This window comes from Microtus oregoni, unplaced genomic scaffold, assembly GCF_018167655.1.
Source record: "Microtus oregoni isolate MIOR12 unplaced genomic scaffold, Mior012 000001F_ref0000356, whole genome shotgun sequence".
Classification (NCBI taxonomy): domain Eukaryota; kingdom Metazoa; phylum Chordata; class Mammalia; order Rodentia; family Cricetidae; genus Microtus; species Microtus oregoni.
The window spans coordinates 910547-924665 of NW_024543060.1; the positions used below are offsets into that span (position 1 = coordinate 910547).

At 42.0% G+C, this 14119-nt stretch overlaps 1 protein-coding gene across 1 annotated transcript; it reads right to left on the reverse strand.

Moving 5' to 3' along the window:
- Window positions 1–9851: 9851 nt before the first annotated feature.
- LOC121461180 (DNA-directed RNA polymerase II subunit GRINL1A-like) lies at window positions 9852–11923 on the reverse strand. Its single transcript, XM_041672087.1, has one exon. The coding sequence runs from the start codon at window positions 11870–11872 to the stop codon at window positions 10793–10795; it is 1080 nt and encodes a 359-aa protein (XP_041528021.1). The 5' UTR covers window positions 11873–11923; the 3' UTR covers window positions 9852–10792.
- Window positions 11924–14119: the final 2196 nt, after the last annotated feature.

Sequence of the window (14119 nt, forward strand, 5' to 3'; positions counted from 1 at the left end):
TCTGAGCAGTGGGATTAAAGGTGTGTGCCACCACAACTGACTGTTAAACCTTAACAATATTACAAGAGCTAGTTCCAGGATAGGCCCAAAGCTACAGAGAAACCCTTTCTCGTAAAACAAAAAAAAAATAATAATAATAATAATAATAATAATAATAATAAAATAAATTTCAATAGATTTGTCACAGTGCAATTTGTACCTTAACAGTTGGGGTGACTGAGAGAAGTAGAATACAAACTTGGTGTCTGTGTTCTGTACCAGGATTGGACAGGCCCATGTTATGTTTCAACATGCTGGAATCAGTTTTCCCCACCATGTGGGTCCCAGGTTTGAACCCAGGTTGTCAGGCTTGGTGGCAGACACATTTGCCCTCTGAGCCATTTCACCGACTCCTCAAATGTGGCTTTATGCTCGGTGAGCTTTCGTGGAGGTGGGGCATCCAGAAGCAAGACTAAGAAGTGAGTAGTCCCAGAGTTGGCTTGTTGGTCATACCACACCTCTTGTGGCAGAGTCCTCTCTGTGGGTTGGAAGTCATCTCTAGAAGCTGTACCTTGTAACTCAGAGATTTGACCCCTAGATAGAAATCTCATAGACCTCACGGAATGTCTGATGTGGGCACCAGAAATGGTGGCTGTTTTTCACCACAAGTGTTTGGAAGCAGATGTTCATTCTCTGATGGGTACACACAGTGAAGCAGATGTTCTCTCTATGATGGGTACACACAGTGAAGCAGATGTTCTCTCTATGATGGGTACACAGTGAACCAGATGTTCACTCTATGATGATGATGCATATACACAGTGAAGCAGATGTTCACTCTATGATGGGCACACACAGTGAAGCAGATGTTCTCTCTATGATGGGTACACAGTGAACCAGATGTTCACTCTATGATGCATATACACAGTGAAGCAGATGTTCACTCTATGATGGGCACACACAGTGAACCAGATGTTCACTCTATGATAGGCACATACAGTGAAGCAGATGTTCTCTCTATGATGGGCACACACAGTGAACCAGATGTTCACTCTAGGATCGGTACACAGTGAACCAGATGTTCTCTCTATGATGGATGCACAGTGAAGCAGATGTTCTCTCCATGATGGATGCACAGTGAACCAGATGTTCACTCTATGATGGGCACACACAGTGAACCAGATGTTCTCTCTATGATGGATGCACAGTGAAGCAGATGTTCTCTCTATGATGGGTACATAGTGAACCAAGTGCACTGAAAACAAAGAAGAGGAAACTGATGCTCATGACATCACAAGGTGGGAAAGCTGTGCCAAGAGAATGCAGAGTGTGCGATTTCATGTATGCAAATTTCACACAAGTTGAGTAACCTGTACCAGAGATGCTTAGGGGCAAAACTGTTCCCTAGCTGTGGGACTGTGAGTGTGAACTGCATGGGGCTGCACAGTGAAACCTCCTGGTCTGAAGATCTAAGATGAAACTGTAGTGATAAGTCCCGCCCTTTAGGCTAATGTTTGCCTATAAATTTGGCGAACGTGCTCCCAGCCATTTCTTCTGATTTCCTGGTCTCCGCGGGAACGGTGGTTCTGTAAGTCTATTTTGCCATTAAAGCTGTATATATATTTTTACAATCTGTCTTCATTCGTTTATGCCGTTACATTTTGGCGTCCAACGTCGGGCTATTTTGCCCCCGACTCAAGCGGGTAGCCCACTAGATAACACAGCACCGGGTGCTGTTGTTTAGTTTGTGACTCCCCAGTGCGGAGTCCGAGACACACTCGGCCACACAGGCCCATTCTGCCTGCCTTGGCTAAGTTTGCAGCAGAACCCTACGGCCTGAATTAGCAGAAGCTCAAGTACCTGCGGTTTTGCAACAAAAACCACCACAGTGGCTGATTTGGTCTGATACGAAGTGACTTGGCCGGGCGGTGGTGGCGCATGCCTTTGATACCAGCACTTGGGAGGCAGAGGCAGGCGGATTTCTGTGAGTTCAAGGCCGGCCAGGCGGTGGTAGCACATGCCTTTAATCCCAGCACTTGGGAGGCAGAGACAGGCAGATCTCTGTGAGTTCGAGGCCAGCTTGGTCTACAAGAGCTAGTTCTAGGACAGGCTCCAAAAACACAGAGACCGCCACTGGCAGGAACCGATCATTGCAGGTAAAAAATTTTTCTTTTATAAATAAAATGCCTGAACACGTTACTGTTCAAGAATTTAACAGTTTTTTTAATTGTACCATGTGGGAGATTTTACAAGAGGTGTCTATCACCCCACATCTATGGATCCTTCTGGGATTCGTAGTTTTCATTGGCACTAAATGGTTTGATAATAGAAATATGATAAAGTCTTTACGAGACAAATCCAGGATTCTTAAGGCAGAGATTGAACGCTTAAAAACAATTGAGAATGACAACAATCTTCTCAAGAATCAGTTTGAAATTCTCCAGGCTGATGTTAAGGAGAAATTCATTACTATGGAAGAGGGAACAGCTGATTTGGATCGTAAGGTTCAGTCCCTTTCTGTAGGAAATGAAACATTAACTGAGAGAATCAAAACTGCTGAATGTGACAATCGGATTTTGTCTAAAGCTTATGACAGATTTGCAGAAATATTGTCAATACAAGAAGGCACGGTTTATGCCATAAAAATTATGTCCAAAGATGAGATGTTATCTCTAATGGACAAACTTCATACTTTAGAATCCTCAATGAAGGCTTTGGAACATAATTCTGGACAGGAGATTCAGACATTGCAGAAGGCAATAGTGAATAGAATTGAAAAGATTGAGGAATTTCTAAATTCTGATGAAGAAGAGCAAAGGGTAGAAAGGCAAATAATACACAAGAAATTTCCCAAATCTATAGTATACCATTACATGGACGACATGTTGTTATCCGATTCAAACATGGATGCCTTGAACAGGCTGTTTGAAGAAATAAATATACTTTTACCTAAATGGGGATTGCAAATTGCTCCTGAAAAGATTCAGAAGGGAGATTCTGTTAATTATTTAGGTTATAAAATAGGTTTGCAAAAAATTAAGACACAAAAGGCACAAATTAGAAGAGATCGCCTACTGACTCTTAATGACTTTCAAAGACTGTTAGGAGACAATTCCAGTCTACGACCAGCTATTGGGATAACACCTGATATAATAATTCATTTGAACAAAACCTTGGATGGTGATAAAGATTTAAACAGTCCCAGAGAATTAACAGCTGAAGCAGAAAAGGAACTGACAATGATTGAGGAAAAATTACAACAGGCACATGTGGACAGGGTGAATCCAGAGCTCGATTGTATTCTCATCATACTACCATCAAAAATTTCTCCTACAGGAATTTTAATGCAGACAGATGATATTATCTTGGAATGGATCTTTTTACCACATAAACCAAGTAAGAAACTAAAAACTTATGTTGAAAAAGTCTCTGAGTTAATTATAAAAGGCAAGCGGAGACTTTGTCAACTAGCAGGCATAGACCCCGCAGAAATTATAGTGCCTTTCACTGCTGATGAACTAAAGAAATTATGGGAAGATAATGAACCATGGCAAAGAGCTTGTGCTAATTTTTTGGGAGACATTAATAACAACTATCCAAAAAGCAAGCAGCTTAACTTCATAAAGAGAACTTCTTGGATCCTTCCTCGAATCGTCTGTGATGCTCCAATAACTGGAGCCCGTACATTCTATACTGATGCCAATAAATCAGAGAAGGCAGGTTACAAATCAGAAGACTTGGGTAAGGTGGAACAAAGTCCTTATGATTCTGTCCAGAAGGCAGAATTATATGCCATTCTTATGGTGCTAAGGGATTTTAAAGAACCTATTAATATAGTTACTGATTCACAATATGCAGAAAGAGTTATTTTACATATTGAAACTGCTGAATTTATACCTGATGATACTGAACTAACCTCATTATTTCTCCAGGTTCAAGATTTGATCAGGAACAGGCATTGCCCTTTGTACATAACACACATCTGATCCCATATGGGTCTGCCAGGTCCTCTAGGACAAGGTAATGCAGAAATTGATCAATTATTGATTGGTAGTGTGCTACAAGCCTTTGAATTTCATAAAAAAACATCATGTTAATAGCAAAGGTTTGAAGAAAGAGTTTTCTATTACATGGCAACAAGCTAAGGAGATTGTAAAGAAATGCCCTACTTGCTCTTTCTATAACCAAACGCCACTGCCTGCAGCGGCTAATCCAAAGGGCACCCATAGAAATGAAATCTGGCAGATGGATGTGTTCCACTTTGCAGAATTTGGAAAATTAAAATATGTTCATCACACCATTGACACTTATTCAGGCTTTCAGTGGGCAACTGCTTTAAGTTCAGAAAAAGCTGATTCAGTAACCACTCATTTATTAGAAGTCATGGCTATCATGGGTATACCTACACAAACAAAGACGGATAATGGTCCTGCTTATGTCTCTAGGAAAATGAAACGGTTTTTTGATTATTACAATATCAAGCATGTTACAGGTATACCATACAATCCTACAGGTCAAGCAGTCATAGAAAGATCAAATCGAACTATTAAGGATATGTTGAACAAACAGAAAGGGGTGGAAAACACCCCCAGAAATAGGTTACATAATGCTTTGTTAACCTTGAATTTTCTCAACGCTAATGAGAAGGGAACGACGGCTGGAGAAAGACATTGGATAATGGAAAAGTCTACTGAACTAAATCAACCAGTTTATTTCAAGGATGTGCTGACCTCACAATGGAAGCCAGGAGATGTGCTGCGTTGGGGAAGGGGTTTTGCTCGTATCTCCACAGGTGAGGAAAAATTGTGGATACCATCAAAATTAATAAAGGTTCGGTTTGAAGAAGAGAAGCCACTTGGAAAAGATAAATAACAATTCATTCACAAGGATGGCGAGCATACTGATGGCAAGAAATACAGATAGGTTGAAGACAGGGTTTTTTTCTTATCTCCACAGGAAAATACTCATCTTCAAAGAAATTAAGGGACCCTGAATATTTAATTACTGATGGATGGACACATTTTGTAATTATTAATTATATATATATAAATATATGTCTTATTAAACATTTCTTTATAAATATGTAGAGCTGGTTTTGGAGTTGGACTATGGCTCAGTCCCTCTTCAATCCCAAGCCTGTTGATAAGAGATATTTCAGAGTTTCTGTCTCAGGTCAATATCCATGAAATGGGACAGAATAAGAATAATTATGTACTTGATAAACTTTCTTTGCTTTTCTTCATATCTGTGTCTTTCTTTATATGTCAGTATATATCCTTGTTGTTAATGTTTAAATTTCCCATAACAAACAACTTTCCCTACAGTAATCTTTAAAGTTTCCAGGAAGAAGATGGGGCCCCATAACAACAACTCCACCTGGTTGATATGACATCATGATACTGATAGCGCTACTACAAGACCTGCTTTGGGTACCAGCTGCACAAGACAGTTCCAACTTGGTTAGCTGAAATGGTGCACATCTTATACAACATTTTGGCCAGACCTGCACAAAATACTCAGAGACTATTTGCAATTTTAAAAACATTGATTTGGGAATTTTACCATAATTTGCTTTCACAGGAGCCCCTAAGAAGAATGTTGCCCCCATGTCAGCTAGAAGCAATTTTAGAGGACGATGTCCCCTCTCCCAACAGAGTTTGCCCTCAGGGTTAGGGACATCTTTTAGTGGTTGGTTTAGGGTTGAGGGGATGGGGAGATATTTTATGGAATTAGGGCTATTTTAAAAAAATGGGGGGATTATCTGGTTTGATGGGATGATTGGTATTTGTGAATTACTGCTTTTAGAAAATTGTATTGGTACTGTTTCCTGTATATTGATATATTGAATATTGAATGTGAGTGTTCCTACCTCTATTTTTGTATGAGTGTGCTTATAATTTTGTCTATATTGTATTGATACATCTACCATATTACAACGTACATTTCTACCTCTGATACTATTTATATAATAACATTGTTTACATTTGATATGTAATGACATTGTTTACAGTTGAAGATCATTTTCTTCATATATTGCACAGTTGTTTATTCTTTTAGTCTTCAAGATAGATAGTATAATCTTCATCCTCTTCGAAGAGCTGTAGAAAATGGCCTTTAATCTAACCTAGAATTCTGTGCCAACGAGACACAATTACTCCTGGCAATGCCACTCTACTCCTGAGAGAATGTTGAGCACCAAAGACACTCCACTGGGAGCTTGTCTTCTTGGCAGAACTGGCCTTTGGATTAAGAAAAGCCCATACCTCAACTTCTGACAATGAAACAGGATTGTCTTATCCTGCCAAGACAGGGTAGGATAGTTCTAAGAAAGTTCCTTGCCTTTAATAATGTTATGTCAGTTATGTTAGGCCTTAGCCAAAGTTGGTTGACTCAACATTGCAAACGAAACTTTGGGTGATTGCCCAGGTAGTCAGTTATCTCTGTCAATTGTTGCACATTTTGGATATATCTCGTTTGTTAAGTAATATTTATTCCCTTCTCAGATCTTTGATGAAGTTGAAGATTATATAATTGTAGTTACTCTCTATATTATTTAGACTCCTTGAGATAGAATGTTTAGCAAAACTTTTGTTCTCAATATTGTTTGTTATATTTATTATTTGTTATTATTGTATATAGTTGTATTTGGTTTAGTTCTGTCTTATTTAGACAAAAAGGGGAGATGTAGGGATAAGTCCCGCCCCTTAGGGGGCGTGTTCGCCTCGGGCTAATGTTTACCTATAAATCTGGCAAGCTTGCTCCCAGCCGTCACTTCTGCTTTCCTGGTCTCCATGAGAACGGTGGTTTTGTAAGTCTATTTCCCCATTAAAGCTGTATATATTTTTACAATCTATTTGCATTCATTTACACCGTTACATCCCACAGTACGTACCATAAGAGCTGGGTTACAGCCAAGTGCCCACAACAGTACCTATACCATGAATGCTGGGTAATAGAAAATCCGTTCCAAAAGTACATACACTATCAGTTCGGGGTTATAGCTATAAGCCTACCATTGTATATACACAATGGAGGCCAGGTTATTGGCATGATCCATCCACAGTGTATGCAGCTTGAGTTTGGAGTTCATTATGGCACAGCACATTCACAATGAGAACATGGTTGAGGACACATGTCCACTACACTATTTTCAATAAGAATGATGGATTAATGGTTTGAGTCTCATACAGCAGATCACCAGAAGTGCTGCAATACAGCTGTTCAGTTACCATTGTAAATGCACAATTAATGCTGAGAGCTAGACATAAGAGCACCACAGTACATTCTGGGATGTATGTATGACCCTGTCACAGTACACCACCATGCATGGTTGGAAACGTGTCAGCCCTCCACAGTACATGCACAGAGTGTTGGGATACAACCACGAGCCCACGATAGTGCTTGTACCATGAAGGCTTGGATATAGGCATGAGGCTCTTGCTGTACACACACGACTTGCGCTCAGTTACTGGTTTGAGTCTCACACATAACATTCACAATGAGTGCTGGATTTTAAGCATGAGCTTCCCTTTAATGTGCTGGGATCATGGTTGTATCTAGCACTCATGGTTCATGTCCTGCTGGAAACTCTTACTTAAAACCAAGAATTCATTGTTCGTGAATTATTGTGGGCTTATGGGTGGAAACCAGCACTGAATGTGAATGTACTGTGGGAGACTTAGATGAGTCTCACAGAACTCATGGTGCATGTGCTGTGGGAGGATCGTGCCTAAACTCCAGCAATAATGTGAATGTACTGAGCGAGACTGAAGAACTAATGGTTTATGTGTGGATGGAGACTCACATAGCTAACCTATCACTCATGGGGCAGGTACGTCAGAAGTTCATGTCTATGTCCCACCACTCACTGTGAATGCACTGCCCCAAATGCAAACCAGTAGCCCAGCACTTCCACTGCATGCACTGCAGGAGGCCGACACAGCTGCAGCAGCACTCATGGTGCATATCCTGTGTGAGGCTGACACTTGTACCAGCAAGCATGGCGCGTGCACTGCAAGGTGCGCGCAACAGTCTGAAAGAACCTGCTTCCGGGCTGCTGACAGCACTGAAGGAAAGTCCACAGTGTAGCACAAACTGACACTTCTTTATCTGAGGGCTTAGGAAATGTACACTCAGAGCTATTCTGAGGGATTCCTTCTTTATTCTCTCACAGTGCTTTCATGATGCCCCTTTGTTACCCTCCCTGCTTTCTCCATCTCTCATTCTAACTCTGTCTTTACTCTTGATGTTTCGCTCCTGATTCTCTCATGCATGATGTTATTATTCTTCTAGCCCATTTTAACTCCTTCTCTCATGGTTTTCCTCTGATGCTCCAAAGTTTCTTTGTTCTTCACAGCTTATATATCCAAAGTTTTTTTCAAGCAATATACATCTTATTTGACAAAAATATCATCTGATGTAAGGATAAGATCTGGAGCACCCTATACATTCTTTGTATTAAGGCATGGCCATGTTTCTTGGTCATTAAAATGGGTCCTTGTCTTGCTTCATGCCATGCTGTGGTCCTGGACCCTTTGTGGTTAGGATTGTTCTAGGTCAAATGAGATGAGGGTGTGGCTCAAATATCCTTGAATTTAAGCTTGCCCCAGATGCCTTGGTAATTAGGGAGCTGCCACGCTGCCAATGATGTCCCTGGATCTTTGTATGGACTGGATGTTTCTGTGTCCCTTCTGTTTTACATGTGGTTCCAAGCTTTGAATTCTCAGATTAATGTTTTTAATTTAGAGTACCTGTTAAAGCCAGAAAGCATGAAATGGACCCTTAGAGGAGAACAGGCCTGGAGGGAGTGGGATGGCAGAAGAAATGCACTGTGGACGGGGTGAGGGAATCTTGCAAGTGGAAAGGTTTAACCAGGGATGGAAGAAGTGTGGTGTTGGGGAAAGGGGTAACCAAAAGTATGCATGGAGGAAAAAATCCTTTTAGACAAATATTACATTTTAAATTGTTTAAGTTTAGCATGTTAAGGTGCCAACCATATAATGTTAAGTTTAACGTTGGGAAATCACATAGTAAAAGGTAAGAAAATGACCCAGAAAATGATCCTCTGACCTCCATACATGGACTGTGGTTTGCCACCAAGCCTAATGAATGAAGCTGCATCCTTGGAAGCCTAAGTAAAACAACTGAATGAAGTAGCCCTGCATGCATGGATAACGTTCCTCTCAGAAGATTAAGTTTACCAAACAAAGACCCCAATACTATAGGATAGTTCCCTCTGAGGTGTGAAGCAAGGGGGGGGGGGGCTACTGTCAAACATTACAAGCTCTTGCCAATGTCCTCATTTACACATGAGAATTAGATTGTAGGACTCTTCTGAACACACTGCACACTTGGGATATAGGACATTTAGAAGTCATGTTGTGTCCATGCTGGCTAGCTTTCACAGTACTAGAACTTCTATGCAAGCTACTGTATGAGGGAAGTTGGCAATGATTCTACCCATCTGTAGACCCTGCGTGTGACAACTTGCCTGGCAAGATATTCTCTGTGTGTTGACTCTTATAGGAACAATGAAATCTGTGATTTGATTTTAGGTCTACCACACAGTAGGGAACTCTTGGCTGGTTCTGTAAACTTGGTTAAGAGCCCAATGACTGAGGCCATGGTGATGTAATATGACAATATGTCTTATTCTAGAGACTGAAACATTTGCTTGACATCACAGCCAGAGTTCATAACATATCTTGAGGTCACTTAAGACATAAGGCTGCTATCCTACTGTGTACTCAAATTGATTGTTTAGCCAACTTTTAAGAGAAAAATGTAACAATTACGACCACTTTCCTTGGTCTTTATAATAGCTGCCTCTTACAAACTAAACTAATACTTAATTGTAATGTTAAATTATGTCTTTTTTTTTTTGCTCTGATTGGTATTTTATTTCTCCTTTACAGGTTCCACATAATAGACAAAGGTTTTTTGATAACATATTGTTATCTTTGCTGGAGATGATCATATGATCATTCTAAACAACACAAATGTGTACATACAAGAGACTGAGGTTTCTGCAGCCTATAAACACCTCTTTGGGTTTAAAAAGGAAAAAAAGCAATATATGACAATTCAACCGCAACTCTCAGAAAAACACGTTTCCTGACCAAACATGAGCGCCCTGTACATGGACCTATCATCAAAGACAGCAAGGTGCCGGGGGAAGCCAAGAGCAGCTCCTCACACCAGCTCAGAAGACCCTCCCCATCCAGTACCTCCTCAAGGTGCTCCATCTTCATCACAGGAAGATAGCGGTCACCCCAAAAGAAGACAGGAGCAGCAAATAAACATTGTTGTAAAATCTGAGTGTCTTCCACAGTATTTCACACCAGCATCTCAGGAACTCCATGCAAGCATGCGTACCATTTTCTAGATTGCTCCCTTCATTTCTCAAGAAAGGGAACCAGGTCTTCCTAACTGATTTTAGGTGCCTGGGAAAACTAAGTATTTCACCAGAAGGGATATAAGCAATGCTATTTGATAAAAGTAAGAATAAGGAGAAAGCAGCTATCTTAAAGAAAAGTGTGCTCTACTCACACTAAAGTATCAGACCAATGCACAACATACTGCAAAACTGTAATACAACACGGTCAAACACAATGGCAAATATGAAACTGTTCAAGCACATGAAGATCATCTTCGGAAAGACAAGCTGGGTTCTTATTTGTAGCTACCTTTGTGTAACTTTAAAAACTGTTGTCCCTCAACAAGGTCTGACACTGATCTTGATACTTGTTAGGAAGTTTGCTATGAGGCAATGGTGGCTCAACAGTCAGGTTCAGAGTTCGCCTGGTGCTCATCTTCAGAATTCATCCGAGGACTGGGCATCATCTTCATCCCTCACTTCTCGATATCTCCCTGAAGACTCCCCTTCTGGATTGTAGCTCTGCATTTTAATGTTCAGTCTCTCAGCTAGTTTCTGTGCTGCGAGCTTTGCCTGCATCTCCTCGTAATTTTGCTTCTGTTCTTTCTGCAGAGCCAGTGACTCTTCTATGGAGAGCAGCTGTGCAGGTAGGTGGTGGAGCGGAAGGAGGCGTGCTGCTGTGATGTCATCAAGATGCTGCCTAGCCCTGCGTCGCTGCTCTTCTGAAGAAGGAGATTCACCCCTCTGACAATGACTTGGTGAGTCACTCTGTTGAGTGGGTAATACATTGGTCTTAAACTTATGAGGAGGGGGCACTGGGTTTTTGGCTCGCATTTCTAGCACTTCCATGTAATGAGGCCTCTTAGGAGTCTCTCTCTGGAGCCCTGGCACGTTCTCAGTGCTGGTGTTTTCTTCTGCGGGCTCACTCTGGTCTGCAATTGTGATCTTTTGCAACTTAGTGAGAAACAGACTGTCAATGCCGCTGGAAATGTCTTCCGCTTGACTTGAAACAGGGCGCTGGGGGAGATGTTCGTTAACTTCAGATGAGGGTGCCCTGGCTTTGCTGCCGGGAGCTGCACCCGGGTTCACTGTGCAGCCAGCCTCCAAAGTCTCTTCGTTGCCTCTGGGAGTGAGATGTGCAGGTCCTTGTGTTTCTGAGGTTGTTCTGAATGATTTGTCAGGAACTAATGATGAAGTATCAAGCATCAGGTCAGAATTCTGGGCCTTGTCTACGTCGGTATCGACTCTTGTGGCTGCTTTTTGCCTTAGCTTACAGTCTACACTAACAGGATGAAACAGTTCACTTCTTGCTCTAACCTCTTCGTGTTCTGCAATGGCAGCTTTCAGTTTGGCGATGGTGTCTGAGATCTTTTTACCTTTGTCGGGCAATTTGCAAATGAATTTTTCGTTGCGCAAAAGTCTCTCCTGGCGCTTCAACCTCTCCCGCAGCTCCGCCGAACTCCGCTGCCCCAAGTCCTCGGGAGCTGGGGGCTCGAAGCCGCGGGGCAGCGAGAACATTGTGCACGGGCTGCGGCTGGCGCGGCGGGCAGGGTTCCCCGGCGAGGCCCACAGCGGGCGCAGGCTCCGCGGCCTGTGGCGACTCTGGTGCGGGAGCGGGAGTCGCCATTTTCCCGGAAGAGCGCGGCTTCTTCCAGCCGAACGGAGTTTTCTGGAAATCAATTATGTCTTTTTCTGTGCCCCTGATCCAGAACAATTCATGTTTATCATTTGTATAAAAGAGCAAACATAGAGGTTGAAAACACTTCTAAATGAGTATCCACCAAAACAGTTGGGCACAGCAGCATTACTGGGCAATCATGGTATTTGTAATTTCTTTTTAAGGCTGGGTAAATTGGGTTCAGTTGTGCTCACTACCTTAATCCCTTGTAAGACTCCATGAATGATTTCTGTAAAGTACCCCACTCCTTCCCCAGGTGATTCTTATGGGGAAATTCAATAAAAGAGAGAGCAAGAAAAGGGGCAGACACACAAATTCACACATAGGGACACATGTAGGGACAGACAGACATAGGGACACATGTAGGGACAGACAGACATAGGGACAGACAAAGACTCAGACAGACAGACAGACACACACACACACACACACAACCAGACAAAGGGACAGGCACACTTCTTCAGAAAGGCACAGATTTGGAGGGAAGACAGGGAACATGGAGAAAATTCAAACCTGGAAATGACTCCCAGTGGAAGTGCTTTTATTTCTTTACTGCCATGCTGATGCAGTATTGGTGACTCTGAGTTAATCACTGATGTGATGAATCCACACAATAGGCCCTCTGTTGTTGATTTGTTAAAATTACATGGCATCAAACTGCCTTCTACGTACTCTCCCTGACACCTATACATTTGAGCAACTGGGATCCCTAATGAGAGAGACTTCTTTAGGAAGTGGGCTCTGCTGACTGCACAGACTCACACCTGGCCAAAGTTTAGAGAATACATAACTGTGCAGTTCTCAGACCTCAGCAGGACACCTGAACCACAACACGCTGCAAGGCTCAGGGACAATTTTGGAAGTGAGAGGCAGAGGTTGAAGATTGTTTCTGTGAAATGGTGTCCAGGACACAATGATAATCACACACAGGAAGGGGCTCATAAGGCCCCACCTTCAGTGAGGGACTTTGCTCACTTAATATGTGCTGGGTGATGGAATGTCATAAAAAGTAAAGAGGGAATGCAGGTAAGCAGCCACAGTTTAAATCTATGGATGTTAAGGCCAATAGAGTAGTTCGAGTGGTGTTTTCACTCATGTGAGAGCAGTGTGAGAAGGGAAACCTCAACATGACTTGTCTGTGCCTTGGAAAATCCACTAAAATTCATTGAACTCCAGTTTCCAAAACTGCAATTGCAGGCCCAGATACCCAGAAATGGGCTCAACCTGGACTTTTGGAGGCTTTCTGGAGGGTAGATAAATCCAACATTCCTTAAAAACTTGTGAAGCTACTTCCTCTTCTCAAAGGGGTCATTTCTCTTCTCACTGGCAGTAGGAAAAGTTGACTATCTGTGGTGGCTATTACTATAACAAGGTACAGACTAGCCTCCAGGTCCTTCAGTAGCACCAGTACCCACTGTGCATGTCAGAGTCCATGCTCGTGTTCTAGGTCTTCTACCCTGCTCCCCTACCCTAAACTCCCTCTAGTTCGGAAGCATCCCTCTCCCAGCTTCTCATTCTCTTTCTAAACCTATCTCTCTGTCTCCCCCTGTCTCTATGTTCCTCTCCCTCTCTCTGTGTCTCCTCTTCTGTCTCTCTCCATCTGCCTCTCTGCTCTGTTTCTGCTTCTATCATAGGCAGGTGCAGTTGACTATGTTCAGCCAACATCTATTTCTGCTCTGAGTGATTTGATGTGCCACTGTCTGTTCTATCTCTGATAGCTATAATAGAAGCTTTCTCCTTAAACATGTCACCAAGAGGTCATGCCATCAGCTTGTACAATACAAAGAAATAGTTTAAAATATTTTCATAGTATATTTTAATGAAAAGCTACTAAAAACTTATATACAAAATTCAATATATACTGTATCAATTTTCAGAGAAATATTTAACATTATAATTTCTATTTTTTTCTGAGAGTAAGTACAGATTTTATTTATTATTATTATTAAAATTTTTCACCTCCTCCCATTTTCTTCCCCTTCCCCTCATTCCCCCTCCTCCTCCCTCTCCAGTCCAAAGAGCAGTCAGGGTTCCCTGCCCTGTGGGAAGTCCAAGGTCCTCCCTCCTCCATCCAGGTCTAGGAAGGT